Raw genomic sequence first — 20187 nt, forward strand, 5'->3', positions numbered from 1 at the left:
AATAATTTCCCTCTTGTGGAAACTGGAAAAATAGTTGTTAAGTCATTAGATATAACAATGTTTATCATATTTATTTAATCGATGAATGATTCTAAAAACATATTGAGCTTTTAAAAAATCTTAATATAAACGAAACAAAAACTGAAAAGTAAAAGTGAAGTAAATCACATTACAATGGCTACTTCTTAACAGGAAGAGCGCCCAATCAACTGGGGATTATTTGAATCAAAAGTAGATAATATAAAAATAACGACGGGGAAAGCAACACATTAAATAGCTCAATAACGACATATAGTGCACGTAATGATAGGGAATTTAATGGCCATATTTTCGAGTATATACAGGATAAGCTCGTAGGGCGAACAGAATTAATGGTTGGAAATAGAGTAATAAATAGATAAATTGGATCATAATTTAAGTCATAACTAGAAAATTATTCATATGTAGTTTTGTGATAAAACTTCCTCAAATACTTTTATAACTGGCTGTACCAGTACATTGAAAAATACTATGCATCTAAAACAACTTGCATAGTTAGAGCTCGCAATTGCATATGTAAGTGAGTTTGAAGATTTTGAGAGATTTTCCAGCGAAACAAAAAATAATGTAATTAGAAATAATAATTTTAAGCCTCAAAATATAACACGATAAAACAATAACTACCAACAGCAAAGCAATTTATTCCGCAAGTACTAACCCAAATTGACAATATTTCCAAAATACTAACGGGAACCAAACTCAACGAAATATCCAGAATCCAACCTGTAAATGTTCAACCGCGAACTATGCCACAAAAAAGGTACCCAACGAACTAACAAGTTTCTGGACCTCCTATAAATCCGGAACCCATGTCAACTACTTCAAAAATGACTTCAATCAACAGTAGATGACAATTCAATTAAAATGCTGAAAATAGGGAATATAAAAAGCCTTTCCAAAATAATAATCGAAAGCCTAATTTCATAGCAGAAGAACTTTTAACAACGAATTTGATCCGCATAGGACTATGAAGTGAATATTGTTCCATGTCAGACACAACAACTTATTGATCGGTATGATGATGAATGCTTAAATTCAAATTTTTGGAGAAGTGCCTCACCAACAAAAATAGCCGAAATAAACATAACCCTCTGCCGTATATAGTGATAGAAAATCAGCCGTTAAAATTATCAATACATACCGGTAGCATGAAGTTAATTTTAAAACATATAATTGCCGAGTAATTCAAGGAACTCAGAAACAATCATATGTTACAATTTATTATACTTTAATATAGATTTGAAAAATAAATAATTGATTAGTGATCATGTAAATGTTCCATTAAAATTAAGGCAACCATCCGATATAAAATTCCAAATTAGGCCTTAGTGAAACAATGGTGAAACAAGTAACAGTCACTGTAAAAAACGGTGAAATATTAATAAGTAAAATAATATTAGGTGATATATACGTACCAGAAATATTAACCGCAGCGAATAACGGATTAGCTTTGGTAAAATTTATTAATGAAAGGATTAAAAGTATTTCTATAACTGTATTAAGGCCACTAAATTGTGTTCCATATAACTCATGATGTTTACAAATTCAAATGTTGTACAAATCACGTGAAAATCGAAAACAAGAAGAAACAGATTCATAAACTGATTAGAACTGATCACATGAATCTAGAGGAGAAAAACAATGTAGTTAAAATATGTCAACAATACTCTGATGTTTTCCTTAAGCTAGGTGATCCGCTCACGTTTACCTATAAGGTGAAACATTGTATCAAAACAACGGATGAAGCTCCGATTCATGTGAAAACTATGCAATTAAGGAAGAAGTACGTTGATAAATAGACGACATGCATCATTAGATCTTCTACCAGCCCTGGTCTTCTCCGATATGGATCGTACCAAAAGAGTTGGGCGCATCCGGACAGCAGAAGTGGCTTCTGGTTGTAGACTACAGGAAAGTAAACGATAAAACTTTTGTTAACCGATATACAATACTCAACATAAACAAAAATCTTTGATAAATTAGGTCATGAACAATATTTTAGTACGCTAGATCTCGCCAATGTATTTTACCAAATCGATCTAAGTGAAGACTATATAGAAAAACGGCCTTTAATGTGAATGATGGCCATTTTGAATCCTTGAGAATGTCAATGGGTTTGAGGAACTCACCCAGCACATTACAACGAGTTATGGACGAAGTTCTAAAGGACCTTCAGAATAAAAGAGGGATTTTCTGGGGCATATCGTAACCACTGATATCATAAAGTCAAATCCGAAGACAGTTCATGCTTTACGAAATTTTCCCACCATTCTTACGCAAAAAGACGTAAAATCATTTCTAGACTTCCTAGGCTACTATAGAAAGTTTATACAAAATATGCGAAAATTAACAAACCTTCAATAAATTGCTTATTTCAATTATTCTGAGAAATTTTCAATGTCTGAACCAATTTTGGCATATCCCGAGTAACCGTTCGAAATAATCACAAATGCTTCTAAATATGCAATCGGCATGGTATTAAGCCATGACACCAACCTGTTCTGTTATGCTTCGAAGACTTTAAACTCCACCGAAATTAATCACTCTACTATAGAAAATGAGCTTCTTGCGATAGATATGCAAAACTTCTTTGTCTTGATTAAGAAAAACACAAAAAGAATTTAGTCATTTCTGGGTTTAATCGGCTACTACCACAGATTTATAAAAGACTTTGCTTAAATAACAATATTAATGACCGTATGTATTAAGAGGAACGCTAAAGTAATAATAAAAAAATCATAGAAAGTTTTGATACTTTTATGTAGTAGTCCCGTTTTACAATATCCTGACTTTGCGAAACCGTTTATATTGACTACGAATCTGAACAAAATTATACTCCGTCACATGGGCATGGAAATACTTTAAGCCGTAGTTTTTTGGAAGATAATTCACTATAGTCACACACCTTCGACCTTCAACTTGCTTGTTCAATATTAAGAAACCAAATTCCAAATTTCTCAGATGAAGACTTAAATTAGAGTAGTGGGATTACAAAATAATTTACAAACCAGTGAAATTAAATATAAACGCCGACGCCTTCAGCACAAATAAACGCATTAGAAACCTAATTAATAATAAATAATCCAAGTGATATAAATGAAGAACAAAAAATAATTGAGGATTCAAGAAATTACGATAATAATATCTCTGATAAAGACTTCGAAGAAAGCGGACTAAGTAACGTATCTCGACATAATCTAAAAGTAAATATTATATCAGACGTTCAAATTATTCTTCCAAATCATATAGAAACTGCCCATTCTCTTTCAAAAGATATTAAAAATGGTAAAAACATATACCAATATTAGATGATATAATTAATAATAATAAAAATAATCAAATTCTAGTTTACGAAAATAATAGAGGAACTAACAATTGAAACGGAAAAATATTATAAACAAAATTAGTAGATCCGTTTTCTTAAGTTGCGACAAAAATAGGAATAACTGGTGAATCTGCAATTAATATGCATTAAGTGTATTTTACAACACCCGGACATTACGATTTGAACCAAATAATAGAAAAATTTCATTCGATTCTCATCGAACATTTGTGAATCCTGAGATTAGTATATCCAAATGAATTTAATTAATGACGCTGTTCTTGTTTATAACAGTTCAATCCATAGCGCAACTGGCTACATGAAAATCCACGAAATCCAATCCTTTCGAAATATTTCATAGTAAAGAATTCTTGTCTAGTTATATGGAGAATCACTGAACATGTTTATTCAAATGTCAGTAAATGCTTAGAAACTGATAAACAAAAGGTAGTAACTAAACGTAATACGTAAGGCGATAAAAGCTTAAAATTTAATGTTAATCATATAATTTATAAGACAATATCCGATTACAAAGTTGTTGGGTAACGATGGGGTAGAAATTATAGATGGAGAACACAAACGACAGAAGTACACATCAAACAACTAGGAAGATCTCATTGTTTTCAGAATCCGGAGGATGCTGAATCTTAAAACAATATAGAGGCTATTAACGATGTTGACAGCAATTAGTAAACAAGAAATCAAAGCTGCAGATATAAATCATACCCTAGCATATTTACAAACATAAAAACCAGTAAACACATTTTCTTGCAATATATATATATATATATATATATAAAAATATGCAAAATACAGCAAAAAATTAGGTATGAGTAATATTTTGCAATATAAATAATTCCATTAAACATGAAAATGGTTCGGAAAATATTGAAGACCCCATTGGTGTTCCAAAAATTTGTTGGTAATTTTTATTATTATAAGAGAAATATGTATTGTTGAAAATGACAACAACAAAACATAATTCGGTGGTAATATCATATTATTTAGAGTTTTTTTATTTTGAAGGACTTTTTATATGATAATCATTGTGATAATCATAAGATGTGGACAAAATTTGTAAGGGTTTGTTTTTTCTGAAGAACTTCTTTCATTAATTTGTTACAATTATTAGTTGTTTAGAAAGCTAGAATCAACAATGATAAAATTAAACACCATCCAAGAACACAAGAAAATAGTGTAATTATAGTATCTGTAGATAAAGCTATAAAACTATCTTCATTCGAATATCACTCCAAACTAATTAAATAACTTGAAACTATCTAATAGATATATTCAAATATATATAGATATATGGCTTTATCTCACACAACAAATAAAACTTGTCTGATGTTCAGGGAAAGTTAGAGAAACTATGATCTTCTAAGTACAGAGTTCTAGGTCAGGTCCCAATACGTGCTCAACTATTCAGTACCAATTAACAGGAGCATGAAATGAGCCGAATGGCATTCTTTGGAATCGTATAGCCCACGACTTGGGACTGATTTAGTCGTGACGAACAGGATGGATTAATCAGAGGAACTTGCCAAACAGTTATTAGAACTGATCTATTCTTATCCAATATTGCGGTTATGCTAGAGATAGGATAAGCATCTTTCTTGAGACTTTATGAACCCTACGAAAGTCTCTGCAAATCCAGTAGGATCCGTACTTTTCCTTTATCAGGCAGTTTTGACTTGACCAAGGAGTATTGGAAGATTCTATTATTAGAAGTTTCAATATTCATTTCATTTCTTCTTCTATAAATTTTTGTTTGGTTGGTGTTATTGAATATCATCGTTTTCTCGGCTTCACTCGGTGTAAAATCTCAATTTCGTGTTCGGCAACATTGGTGAACACACGACTACCTTCATTACTCTACTGGATGTTTTGTTTGGATGTGGAATAAGTGAGAGAAATCCTAATATTGAGTATGAAGCTAAATTTACGTTTTATAGGGCTTTTATTATGTAAACTAGTATATTATCAGCCGAATAATTGGTAAGTATCATAATCTAAATCAGTCTATTGACTATGGTAACATTTCTGTCTCTTAGTATGGAGTTTCACTTCAATATCATTTGTTATCCAAAAAATTCTACGCGATGATTGAAGGAAAACCAAAATCAATAGAAGGCTGACCCATATAAACAAAATATTGCAGAATGAATAGAACGAGATGAATTGAACGAGAACTGAATTTGATAAATATACGTATTCGTAAGTGAATCTTCTATGTAAGGAAGTAATTTAGAGAGGTTCTAAATTTTATATCTATCAGCTACCGCAGATGAATTAGTAGCAATAACAATTACGATAAATTCCCTGATTACAAGAAGAGTTTATCTTTTTTAGGGAGAAATTGAAAAACACTACTCACGAAAGTCAGATGTTTACGTAAGCCTTTTATTGGCGGGTATTTCCACACAACACTCATATTTAGCAAAATGGCACATATTACAGGACAATTAAAGCAGGACTTTAGCCGAACACCAACGGCTGCGACGATATTGAAAAATAACCCAATTTTTACTTTTACTAAGTTTGTTTTTAGAATTTGATTTTTCTTGCGACTTGCGATTTTGGCACATATTAGCTGCATAAAATGTTTAAGTGATTTAGTTGATGTTTTGATAACTTTTCCATAAAATTTTTAAAAGAATTTTCTACAATTTTATTATGAAATAGTTCATCCTGTCATATCATCAGAAAGCAAAATCATGGATCCAGAGAGATATGTGGTGGTTACATTATTATATAGAAATAAAGATTTGAAATTTGTCTATTTTCTTATGCAATTTCTGATGAATGAAAGTAGCATAAAAATTTACAGGCACCATGACACATTGGAAATGGCCAATGGAAATGAGAATATCTATTGAATATATAATTTATGTTATTATAAAGTTATTTGCCATCATTTTTACACGCGATTGATTTTTTTCTCTTTTCTTGGATATACCGGTACTGCTCAATAATGAAATGCAAAAGTTTTCGTCAGTATTCATATATATGGGAAATGCCCTTCTCGGTTTATTCTTAGAGTTAGTGGAAAATTGAAGAAATATTTTTCTTTCTTTATTAATTCACACTTATTTAATGACATACATAACAATGAATGAGGAGTAAGGGTTTTTCAAATTTGATTAGAAACATTAATCTATGAGAATTCATTTATTTGTTTTTTTTTCTAGATCTTTCAAGAATTATGTTGAGATATATGAAAAGTTTATTCATCGCACTTGAATTCAGTTTATAATAAATAATCGTAGACTGGAATAGGAATAATGGAAGAATTTGAATAGATTATTAAGTTAGTTAAGTGAATTGATATAAGTTAGTGGAATGTTAAGCGTTCAAATTGATTGAGAAATGAGAGACAGTGTTTATTAATTCACTCCACGAATAGAAAGAGTGTGAATAAATATGAAAAACATTACATTGGTGTCAGGTGTGGTGTATTGTAAATAAATAGTAAGACAAGCAAGGTCAAGAGACTAAGTTACTCAAAGATCACTGAACTGGAAAATCGCGAGTTAAAAACGTCCGGTAAGATCAACTAATTAGTGGAAAGACTCAAAGTGGTTCTGGTGAGTGACGGATTTGATCCAGAAACTTATCTATTCGAAGAAAATTCTTCGACTTTTTTATTGTCAATTTCTGAAATGGGAAACTATATTTCGACATTGAAAACCGATATGTATGACAAGATTTCGATCATATTTATCATTGAAAACCGACATTGCCGCTGTCATTGAAAACAACATCTTATTTCTAAAATCGGATATCGAGAACAAAATGACAACGATGGATGAGAATATCAAAGAGTTATAGAAAAATACAACAACAGAAGATATCCTGTCCTGCAATCCTTAAACACTACTCAAGTCCGAATACAACAGTTTTACACGAGTCAAGGCCCCAACGTTCAATTGCAAGACGTCTTGAAGCAATTACGTTAAATAGTTTGAGGCTAGCCGCTGGAGTGATTATTGAATTAATAAAAAAAACGCGAGAAGTCGCTTTAGATGTACTCCTACCTTTTAAAGAGACTGACGACTGTGAACAGCTAAAAAAAATGTTGGACATAAAAAACGGTCACTAACATCTTAATTACCTGTAACAATTGCAGCTGAAGAGCCGAATGCAGAAGCTCCTCTCAGATGTGGCGATGACAGTGTATATATGGATGGGAAAAAATATACTCGGCTGGTAGACACGGGAGCAGCTAGAACCATCTTAAGACCTGATCTGATAAGCTCCAAGTAAAAGCTATCACCAACCAGGGTTCGACTACAGTGAGCAGTGAAAGAGTGGCAGTGGATCCAGAGAAAATTACCTCAATACCACGACCAACCGATAAACATCAAGCTAGGAGTCTCCTTGAACTCTGCTCGTACTCGTACGATTTATAAGAAAGTTCGATTCACAGAAGAAGCAAGAGCTTTTAACTGGGATGAAGACTGTCAAACGGCGTTCAACACCTTCAAGAGATATTGGAATACGACGCCGATATTGGGATATCCAATGTCAGAAGGTGAGATTATTCTTGACACGGATGTAAGCAACGTAGGGTTTGGAGGAGTGGTCTCACAAATCCAAGGAGGGTAACAAAGAATACTAAGATACTTTAGTAAAGTTCTCTCCAAACCAGAACTGAGCTACTGCGTCACGAGAAGAGAACTTTTGGCAGTAGTGATGTCCGTGGTACACTTTTACCAGTATCTTCACGGTTCCTTATTCGGACTGACCAGCACTCAAGTGGTTGATGCAGTTCAAGAGTCCCAGACCAGATCGCCAGATGGATTGATTGTTTTCAAGAATACAACTTCGATATCCAACATTGAGCCAGTGTCAGGAAATCTGTTACCAGCTGGGAATGAAGAATACCAGTAAAACCACATTATATCCGAAATAATATTGAATGGTCGGGAGAATTCACCCCATGAATAGAAAAAGTGTAAATAGATACAAAAAATATTACAGTATTATACTATTCACCCACTTCTTTTAGAGACTATAGTCATATACTTTTTTTATTTCCAGGAAAGAAATAAAATGTGGGACCTTTGACACAGGAATCAATACCAACATCGGAATAAAGTTTGGATGTATGATACATTAAGTGGTAAACGTAATTTTAGGTATTTAGCTCATTATATCAGATACAAACCAAAGACATATACTAATATGTTTTGTTTTATAGGATTTTTAATGTACTGAAAAAAACTATAGATGAAAAGAGGTGGAAGAAGATTATCGATACTAAAGAACAAATATCAAAAATCATAACAGAAAAGTTATTATGTAAATTCAGAACAAACCAGTGGATAACATAAAAAATTTGAGGTGAAAAGATAAGAAGAAACTTGAAGTAATTATGAAAAAAAATATTCCAATATTTTGTAATTTTTATATATTTTGTGGTTTGTAGAAATTGGAAACCTTAGAAATGTGTAAGCCGAAAATTTTAATCGCTTTATCGTGCATATTAAAAATGTTGTTTGGGGTTCTTCCAATAACACCCAGCCCAATGAAAAAAGAGCTATAAACAAACATATCATCTCCAAAAAAAGTTAGATGGTGAAGGTTATAATATATATTTTTAATTACTACATAATTAAGTATAATATTTTTTTAGAATCCTCATAGTATAAACGTGTCAAAATAACACTCAACAAGTGTTAATTAATTTTTTAAACACGCCAGATAAGAATATTTTTTTTTGAAAATCTTGTAAAAGTGCGGAAGAAAATTAATTATTTGAAATATGAGAATTTATTGTAACATATTTGTAAATGTTTGATGTGAATTACTAATTTGATCAATTTTCAGTCTTTCATTAACATTATATAGCATATAGCATATATTGGTGTTCAAAACTAAAGCATTAACGCCCAGTAAGTTAGATGAATTTAAATGATATACTATTGTACGAATTCGTATAATGGTTTTTTAACTCAAGATTTACAAAACTGAAGATCGAGAATAATAAAATAAAATAAAACAAGCTGAAATCTACAGCTTATCAAACAAAGATTCGTAAAGGTGCTTCGTATATCAGGAAACCATGTTGAATTTTGAAAACCTGGCATTCCCGGAATTTTGCATACAACACAGTAACAAAGTGAACAGAATATTCTTAAGTAACTAGGCTTTTGGTAATCTTTACCTATAATCACGTCATGAAATATCGGATCTGGGAGACTGATAGATAATAGGTTTGTTCGAAGTTGCTTATATCAACCGTTCTTGAAACGGTTATTGGAAGCGTTTAAATGATATTTTTTGCACAGTCTTCGTCCTGGAAACGATGCCTAAGTCGTTTTGAACACAAAACAGAATCGTTTGCATAACGGTAACTGCCCTGCTGGATATTTCAATAAAGTATATGGAAAAATTATTCAACAATTACTATTTAAACAATACGTCACGGTGTAGGGCAATCTGCCAATTTTTTTGAACTAATTCTACTCTATAATACTAGTATAACCATTACATTGGTTGAATATTTAGAATAAAAAAGTCTTATAATACAGAATTTTCACTCTAATAAGGCAAAAATTCGACGTAAAATTTAGTCTATATAGTCGGTTAACACAAATTAGGTAATACATTTTTAATGTGTTTTTATTATAAATCCAGCTTACATATATCGAATCAATAATATTTGAGGTAGAAAACTAACCTACTGCATATGTAGAGAAAGACGATATAATTCTAATAAATTTATTTTAGATTCCTGATGTATTGTAAATAGTGATAGACTGTTCTTTAATCAAACAAAAGTAGGAGAAAAATATTACACTACAACAACAACTACAATACCGAAAGAGAGGAAAAAAGAAATTATATTTAATTTACATTCTGTAAATTACTCATTTATGATATGATGATTGTCATGATTTTTAGAAACGAGTGCTCAAAAGTAATTGACGCATACATATCATACAATATTCCTTTCACGATCATTTTGAAAAATACTTTTACTTAATTATAAATTACATATCGTCGGATAATTATAGCTCCTCGCAAACGATAAATGAAAAACTGTACAAAAAAGCCAAAAAATGATATAGAAATGGTTCTTAAAATGACATCATTTAAATAGGATTCACTATCGAGAAAATCAACAAGTAACGATTTGAGCACTGGCTCCTTCAGTGCAGAAGTTTTTTCTGGATATCTTTAAACTCTTGTTTTTCGATATTAAAAATTTTTTTGGTTGTCTCTTTTTTATTGCCGCGAGAATTTTCGATGTAGCGTTTTGCGACGATAAATGTTCACCCGCCGTGTTGTTCAACCTCTAATATATCTACTCCCGAATCGGCGAGTAGAGCAGCGGACGAACTAAACGAACTAAAACAGTGACTTGTGTAGTCCTTGGGGTTAGGCAAATTTAAATATTGTGATATAATGGATCGTTTCTTTCCAATCTGGTTAATACCAACAGGATGTTTGATACATTTATTATTGCGACATGCTAAGAAAAAAACATTTTTTATTTACTTTTAAATGTCGCCAAGAGAAACATTTTTTCTAAAAATTTAAATGATTAAATATTTTAATATTAAATTCATTAGATAAATAAGATATATTCCAAATCTGATTTTCCTTTTTTTTTCTAGCGTCAAACACGAATCTAAATCAAATCCGGATAGCCCGGTGGAGGCTTCTAGCCCTCTCTCTATTGGTGGTAATGGTAAGTTTTCTGTTACTGTTACTATGAATATTTATTAACTAAATCATATTTAGATGGTTCAAGCTATATAATGCGGCTCATTAGTTGTTTAGTTTGATTTACTTGAGGAAATAATTTTTGTCGGCCTAGTACCAATTGTCTGGAAAAAATCGGTTATTTTGCTAGTCACTGAAACATTTACATGTGGGAAAGATATTTTCCTTTTCTGTACATACTATTGTATTTTTTTGAAAAAGTTGACACTAATAGCTTAGAATTCAATTCACTCAGAAAAAGCTTGCACTCGGTCTCTTTAGAAAAAAATAATCTAAAAATGGCAAATATTCTCAATTTTGATAAAGTTCATGCTGAAACCATTCCAGATTTTGATGGTAACGAGGATGAACTCAAATTTTTCTTGGAAAGTATCGATGAATCATTTTTACGATAATAAAAATGAGAGAAAATATGGAAACGTTATAATTTCTAGAACAGTAATAAGTGAATTGAAACGAAATGCTAGAGAAGCTATCAATATTAGTGGATTAAGTAAGTCAAATTAAACAAGAATTGCTAAGAAATTTCAGTGATCCTAGAGATGAAACTTGCTCATCTCTCGGTTTGAATAATTTATAGTATCTACATAACACGAATTGTATGATAGAGTTAGGAAACTATTACGAATTTGTTGATATTATATTAGAATTAGAAATACAGGCGCATTTTAGCAAAATATGTGAAATAACAAAGCTTTACAAGTATTTTTAGCATGATTAAGGAATCCAATCTCAAAATTTTGATAGAAATATGAATTTCAATGTGAACCAAAGAATATTTTCAGGAGAAATTTTGATCTCAACAAAATTTAGGAGATTGTATAATACCTAAATGTATCTCATTCGCTAATAACAGTTGAGCAAATTTTGAAATTCGTAACCATTCCGACGACGATACAAATTTTACTGTTCTATATCTAATTAATAGTATTCAAGTGGAAAATAATTTTGAAATGTATCATTTTCACCTTAAGATCGACAATGACAAATGTAACTATGAGGAAATCAATAATTTAATTAGAAGGAACCATTTAACCGAGAAAGAAGAAAATCTCAATTTGTGTAGAAAATATGATGACATCTTCCCTGAAGACAACTATCAACTAACTTTCAAAAGTGAAATTAAATATCAAATTCGTACTACCGATGTTTATACTAGAAACTATCCATACCCATAGGTTCACAAAGAAGAAGTCAAACTACAAATTGAAAAAATGTTAGAACAAAATATAATCAGACCAAGTAATTCACCGTGGTCCTCATCTATAGGGATCGTCGAGAAGAAAGCCGAAGCTTCTGGTAAGAAGAAATGGAGAATCGTTGTTGATTAGAAAAAAAGTGAATGAGATAACTATTCCAGACAAATACCCTATCCCTTGTATAGATACAATTCTAGAAACCAGGTGAATGTAATTACTTTACATTAGCATCAAGGTTCAACCAAATGCATCCAGACGATATCCAAAAAACAGCGATGACTGTAGAAATCGAATACCTAAGGATGAGTTATGGTTCAAGGAATGCTCCTGCGACATTCCAACACGTAATGGACAATATCCCCAGGAGATTACCCAGGAGAAATGTGTTTAGTATATCCCAATGACATAACAATTTTCTCGAAGTCATTGCAAAAACATATGGTTGATTTGAAAAAAGTATTCCAGCGATTATAAGAATTCAATTTCAAAATCCAATCGAATAAATGTGGATTTCTAAAAAAGAACAAGTTATCACAAAATATGGTTTCAAACCAAACCCTAATAGAGTCAAAGCTATTACACTATTCTTCATTCAAAAAACAACTAAAAAAATAAAACATTTTATGCTGCTTTTTGGCTATTATAGGAAATTTATACGAATTATGCAACCAATCATTAAACATCATGTTTAAAAAAGGATTTGCGATAAGCGCTAGGTGCTGTTGGCCAATATCGACCTGTGGCTCACGCCTCATGGAGTTTAAACCAAGCAGAACAAAATAATAGCACAATCGAAAGAAAGTTACTCGCGATTGTATCGGTTATGAAGTATTTAAGGCATTATTTATATAGCTGAAAATGCACTATATAGGTTTTGCAACCATAAACCTCTACATTGGGTTTTTTTTACTAAGAGAATCTAATGCTCATCTGACAAGATGAATAGTTTGATTATGAAATTTTCTAAAGAAAACTAACCTCAATCGAATACGTAGATACACTTTCTAGAATAAAAATAAATGGAATTGATGACGATTTTAACAAAAATATATCTATTAACATTACCAGTGATCAAAATAGTCAACAGAATGTATCCACTGACAATGAATCGATCATAGGACATATTGACGAAACAGCTCATATAACAGATGATGACATACCAAACATAATTGATGAAATATGTCCAGATGATGATGAAGAAACGATACACACTAGTCATGAAAACCCAATATTAGAGATTTCTACATCAAAAAAACCTATCGATTATTTTCAAAATCAAATATTTCTTAAAAGTTTATTTATTATAAGCTCAAACATATCATTTAGTAGTAGTAACTGCGATACATATAGCTGAGGCTTTCATGCATTTCCTCCCTCATCAACTGATATAGGTACTGAACTAAAAAATCACGTTATCCAAGATTTCGCGAAACTACACTAAATCGAACTTCATTACACCGCAGCATGAAATTTAAATACAAATTGTAGAACGATTTCACTCGATCCTAATTGAACATATCAGAATCGTACAAGAAACTCACAAAGATCACAATATTCTAGATCAAATGCCTTATGAAATTTTAGGATATAATAATTCTATTCATAGTGCAACGAATTACGCATAATGGAAATCATTTCAGGACATTCAGAGAAAAACAACCCTTTTATTATTGACATCAATGCAAAATTATATCCAAATTACATAGCTAAGAATAAAGAGACTACTGTCGCAACTGTTAAAACGTTAAATAAATATATCTCTAACCAAAAATCAGAAAAATATAGTAAACAACTGAACAAACAGATAAAATAATAGACGATTATAATAATATTAATAATAGTATTTCATTAATCAAATAAAACGAAGAAGAGACTACAGAAAAATTCAATAAGTTAAGCTCCGAACTTGAGAAATTCATTAATGATTTCTCTTCTTATCTCTTAACAAAAAATACTCTTGCTCAAATTCTTGCATCACTAAAAATTTTAATAGAAATATTTGACAACATGGAAAATTCAAAATTGATAACGTTACATAATAGTAGGTATTCTAAAGTTCGATAGAATTTATAGTCGATGCATTATTGAAATATTACCCAATAAATTATATCGTTAATAAATTTCTCCTTGCAATCCTTCGAGAACATTGCCAATCCATCTCTGGAATTTTCCAGGGGCGTTTTTGAATCCAAATAGCATTCTGAGGTATTGATAGTGACAGTTTTGGACGTTAAATGCATTTTTTGGGGTATCCTCCTCTACCATTTCTACCTAGTGGAACCCGAGTAGAGAAATAGTGGCATCTTTCTAGTTCATCCAAGATATCTGTGATGTGTGGAATCAGGTATCTATCATCGACTATTTTTTCGTTGACCTTATGATAATCTATTACTATTCGTCATTTGATTTTTCCAGACGCATCGGGTTTTTTAGGGACAACCCAAATCGGTAAAGACCATGGCGATTGACTGGGTCTAATGACTCCTTGTTCTAACATTGATGTTATTTGTTTCTGCACCTCTTCTTTGTGAATGAGTGGGTAACCATATGATTTGGTGTAGGTCGGAACTTCATCTGTTAGTCTGATGTTATGTTTGATTTGGTTGGTGAAATTCAAAGATGACTCTGGATCTTTTACACAATTGTTTTATGCTCACTTCTTCTACTTGATTAATATAATCGATTCTACGGAGGTGTTCGACATCTGTCTTATGGTATTCTCGAGAAATAATTTCGGCCGTGATTAGATGGAAGTCGGGTAAATGGAATTTCAAACTTTTCGCTGGATCTGACAGTGCTGTTTGGATCGGTTCGTCTGCAGAATTGACAAGTTCCGTCCATGCTAAACCATTAGCTGACGTAGTTAAGCTTCCTCTAAGAATGGCTCTTTGTATCTGTTGTTTGGGCAGTATGATGGTTTGTTGGGTTTCTTTAACGGGTACTCGGACTTGGGTCATGGTTCGTGGTTCGAGTTAGATTGAGTTGAATTGTATATTGTTACTTTCGTGGTATTGAATAGAAGGACGAAGTTTTCCGGAGGTTTCTATTTTATTCTTTCTAACTTATAAATACTTCTTCTAATAAATTGAATTTTATTTTCACTTACTTCCTGTTTCTTCTTTCTTGGATGAAAATGTTTTCCAAAGGTTCGATGTAATAGAAAAACGTTAAATAACGAAAATGAAGACTAGAGGCTCTTCCACCAGCCTGATGACTGCGCCAATTGATAGTTACTACCACAAAAGTCACTTTTTTAGACGATACTTTATTTGAACAGCAAAACAACACTACTAATAATTGAAATTACGGTGTACAATAGTTATTTTTGATCGATCGCATAAACAAAAAATAAATGCAACTATAAATTGAAGATATGTGATTCAGCAAGTTCATCAGTTTAATTGAATATATGTTGAATGGCGGATCAGCAACTTGTGTTTGTTATGACGGCTCGAAGTTCAATACCATAAACGAGTATGAAACGTTTCAGCGAACTATAACTTAAGCATCGAGTCTTTCTGTGTGTGTATAAACACTCAAGTGCGAATCCTGGAGAGCGTAACTGTCAGTGGAAGAAGAAATCAAAATCTAGAAAGAATTAAAAACCGTTAAATTTCTGTAAGTGCTAAGTTTTCTTTGCTTTCCTCGCCTTATTTCAAGAGTTAGGAGAAATAATTGTTGAGAAATTTTTTGAAGATATCTTTATTTCTGATTTCTAAGCATTTTTGATGAAATTTCAATCTTATTTGCAACTTTTCAAAACAATTATTATACTATTATTCCCTTATTAAATGGCTATACGAATGAATAAAAAAATCTGTTAAAACCGTTTAATAATTTGCATATTAATAAAATAAGTAGTGAAGATTCAAAGTTGAATTAAATTTCAAAAATGGCCATAGCAAGTTTAAAATCACCCGTAGCTATTAGCTGGGACTTATTCAAATTAGAAATGGAGAATATCAAACATACAATGTCGATCAAAACACACTAAATAAATTTATATTATGTTGTGAACGATTGATAGAAACCTATTTATAGTAATGTCGAAGTTAACGATCACGTTTTTAAATGTATTCAGGAAAAATGATTAGGAAAAGCAGAAGCTATGGTTGGAAACAGAATGGAGCTCAATACATGGCTACAATTAAAAGAATTCCTTATACAATGTTTTTCAAACAGAAGAGATTTAGAGAAAATTTTACAAAAATTGAAAGTACTAGACCATTTAGATACAAGAATTTAATCTATTTCGATATTAGACGAATTATAGAAAAGCAAAGTTATACAAAGTAACGATATTAATTTCAATGACAGTGAAAAATGCCATATCAATAATTGTGACACATCAACAGCATCGAATGCATTTATAGCAGGATGTATTGGCATTTTCAGGAACAATGTGCATTTCAAAAAGCCGAATTCTTTAGACGTTATGGCGTATGTAGATAAGTATGAGAATTTCGAAAAGTTGTATGGTGAAACTAGTGATTCAAGAAACAGATTCAGAAAGCACCAGGAGTTGATAATATTCAAAACTTTTAGACCAGACAGACCTAGTACGTGCCTTTTCACTTTATATAAGATACAATTTGTATCAATATCAGAATTTATAGATATGAAAATAACATCTTAGTAGAAGAACAGAGAGGTTGTAGAAGAGATCATCAAGGATACAAAAAACAACTTGTTGTGGACTCTGCGCTACTTCGGCAAGCACCGAAGAATCACCGAAATATACAGACTGCTTTCGTAGATTAAAAGAAAGAGTTTGATAAAATATCTCATTCCTGGATTGTTGAGGTCTTGCAAATTTACTGAATCCACCCAACTATTGTAAGCATACTTACAACAACAATGAAAGGATAACGAACAAGCTTACATCTGCGATACGGTCCAAACTCCAAATGGTCCAAATGGACGATATCTAGCGATACGCAGCAAATGAGCATCAAATCAATCACCTTCTCGATATAACCCATCGATTCTTCACTGAAATACATATGGAGTTTGGACGATGCAAGACTCTACAAATCGAAAAAAGCATAGTCATCAACAGAAATGTGTAACTTCCCAACTCAATTGCCCAATAGGCAATAAACACCTATACCACGCCTGTTTTAACGTATTCTTCTGAAATACTGAAGTAGACGAAAACATCTTGAGGGTATTCAGAGGTTGACAGAGTTCACACGAACAATGATGAACAGCAATCAGCATCCGAATTCATCCAATTAGAGCAAAATTACCTTGAAGAGAGGGTGAAAAAAGCTTGTTAATCTACACTCTTGACAGGTAATGAAACTTTATGTATTTTCTCCAACATTAAACCGTGTTCTAATGCCTCCTTCAAATTACTATAATGTGAAATACATCGTTTTTTATTGTGTACAGTGGTTAATAGTCCAGAGTTAGATCCTGGAAAGAAAATGAAAATATAAACGTGTGTTGATTAGTCCTCCGTATTAAAACTCATATTATAGAGATAATACGAGCAATTAAAAATAAAGTAAATAAGTCACAACCGTATTGTGTGATTGAACCATAAGTGCAATTGAAGACTCAAAACTACCACAATTTCAAAAGCTACCATATATCTATGAAATATTAATATAGAATATCATTCAAACACTCACTATCGTATCGCCAATTCATTAATTGTTATGAATTTTTTCAAATTGAGAATCGCCGGAAATTCTAATTTTTCAAGGACTATCGATCCAAAAAAAATACGTGCTATTTATGAAACTTATTATAATCACCCATTTCTACGCAGCAGAGTATAAGAAACATTCAGGCTTATGATTTGGTAAAATAAAACCAAAGCCTTGGATGTTATTAATAGTCGCCAAAGACAGAAAAATATTTTAAATTATCATCAATGAACAACCAACCACCATAGTATAAATTGAACAGAAACTCGATTTCAAAGACTATCAGCATATCAAAAAAAAAAAATTTACGGAAATTATTAATGTATGTGACCCTTCTCTGACCAATAAATCCTACAGAAATCCTCCAAAACCAAAATTTATGATAACGCCCACGAAACCCGTGGAAATCACTCATATAACTTCATACCTTCCAAGCTAATTGCCAGAATATTTAATGTGAAATACCAACCAAGCAAATCTAATACAAAGTGTCTATACATAATGGCTCAAAAATACTTATTAAAGATCTCAAGGACAACCCAGGAATTTTGTAAGTAACTCAAGCTAGGACTAAAGAGAATTCAAACAAATAGCGAATACAATTTCATTCACTAATTCCATATGACATCATTAGCTGAGAAAATTAATGCACTAGGAACATAATATCGAATACTTTCACCCAGAAATCCGTGTAGGATCAACAAGCTTGACTTCGATCAGCTACAAAATTTTGATCAGAGCCTACAGTACCTACTATTCGCTGCTAAGAAGGAACTCCCATCAATCTACAAGGATAAACAGATACTACAATCAATTTAAAAACAAAACAGAAACGATACATCAAATCCATAAACAAGAAGTGAAAGATCAGATCAATAAAATGCTTTCGCGAAACATTACACAATCCAGTGATTGTTCATGGTCGTCACCTATGTGGGTAGTGCCCAAAAAACTCGACGCATCCGGCAAACAAAAACGTGTGTCGTCGTAGACTATAGAAAATTAAATGAAATTAACGTAGATGATAAACAACCGTTACGAAATATTGGAGATCAATTGGATCAGCTCAGGAAATGACATTATCTTACGACACTAGATCTTGAATCCGAGTTTCATCAGATTAAAATAACGCCTGAAAATGTACCAAAAACCGCTTCCACTGTAGAAACGGACATTTCGAATTCCTTATATAGGAAGTATAGTCTAAAAATGTCCCTTCGACATTCCAGAGGGTAACGGATAACGTCCTCCGTTATAACGGAATTTCTGAAAGCACACCAATTAATATTGATATTTTCGAAGTACCTCAAAGAAATTATGCCCTTACGATAAGAAACGAACTAACAACACTTTGGTACACCGCATTGCGATGCCGGTCGAGAATTCAATAACGGGCTAATGAAAGACCTGTAAAATGTTTGATATTAAATTAACATATTCACGCGTCGGTCATCCATAAAGTAACAGATCTTTAGAGAGATTGCACGCTGCCTTATTAAAAATGATTCGGATAAATTCGGTAGATCACCCTAACGAGCACCCCTTCAGTATTTTACCTTTTGCATTTATTACTTATAACAATACTATAAACGACACACGTGTTCACACCATACGAATTTATATTTAGTCATACGTCCAGTAGACCACCAGAAAAATTGTATAATGAACAAGAATTACTCAACAAATATATTAGACATCTAAATAACCGGATATCTTATTACTATAAAGTAACAGAGGAAAAAACCTTAATACAAAAAGTAAATGTTAAGACTCGTTTTGACAAACATGTTTCTGGAAACAAACCTATTATTTTCAGATTTCAGCACCTGATCAGATCAGCAAGATGTCAGTATGAAATTGAACCAATCAAATGGAAACAGAAAATTTATAACGATATCTTTTGTTCAATCTAAAATTTCGTTAATTTTAATATTTAATCGTTCATTTTTTATTCTAGGAATTTTTATTATCATTATTGAAAATTCTTGTTTATTAAGCAGCAATATTTATTAAGGGAGGAGTTGTTATATAGAAAAAACGCTCATGTGCAAGTTTAAAGTTATGCAATTATTACGACCTCCGCTATTTCGTGAGAACGACTCTTATCATAAAAAAAAATGACAATCGAAATCAAACAAAATAATAAAAACAATTTGCTTGATGTTTATTTATTTATACACATTATATAAAATTAGCAATAACATAAGAATAGCATCGTATAGAAAATTAACTTTGTCCT

General features: G+C 31.7%; 1 protein-coding gene across 2 annotated transcripts in view; it reads left to right on the forward strand.

Moving 5' to 3' along the window:
• The window catches only part of LOC130893625 (ecdysone-induced protein 78C), a 105588-nt gene that overhangs the window by 3402 nt on the left and 81999 nt on the right, over positions 1-20187 (forward strand). Inside the window, exon 2 of one of the 2 annotated variants that reach the window (XM_057799861.1) lies at positions 10987-11060. In XM_057799861.1, coding sequence (XP_057655844.1) covers positions 10987-11060 — 74 coding nt within the window. Of the gene's footprint in view, positions 1-10986; positions 11061-20187 lie in introns of those variants that run through there. The other variant, XM_057799860.1, reaches the window with a different exon arrangement.

The sequence above is a fragment of the Diorhabda carinulata genome, chromosome 5 (genome assembly GCF_026250575.1).
Source record: "Diorhabda carinulata isolate Delta chromosome 5, icDioCari1.1, whole genome shotgun sequence".
In the NCBI taxonomy this organism is placed as follows: domain Eukaryota; kingdom Metazoa; phylum Arthropoda; class Insecta; order Coleoptera; family Chrysomelidae; genus Diorhabda; species Diorhabda carinulata.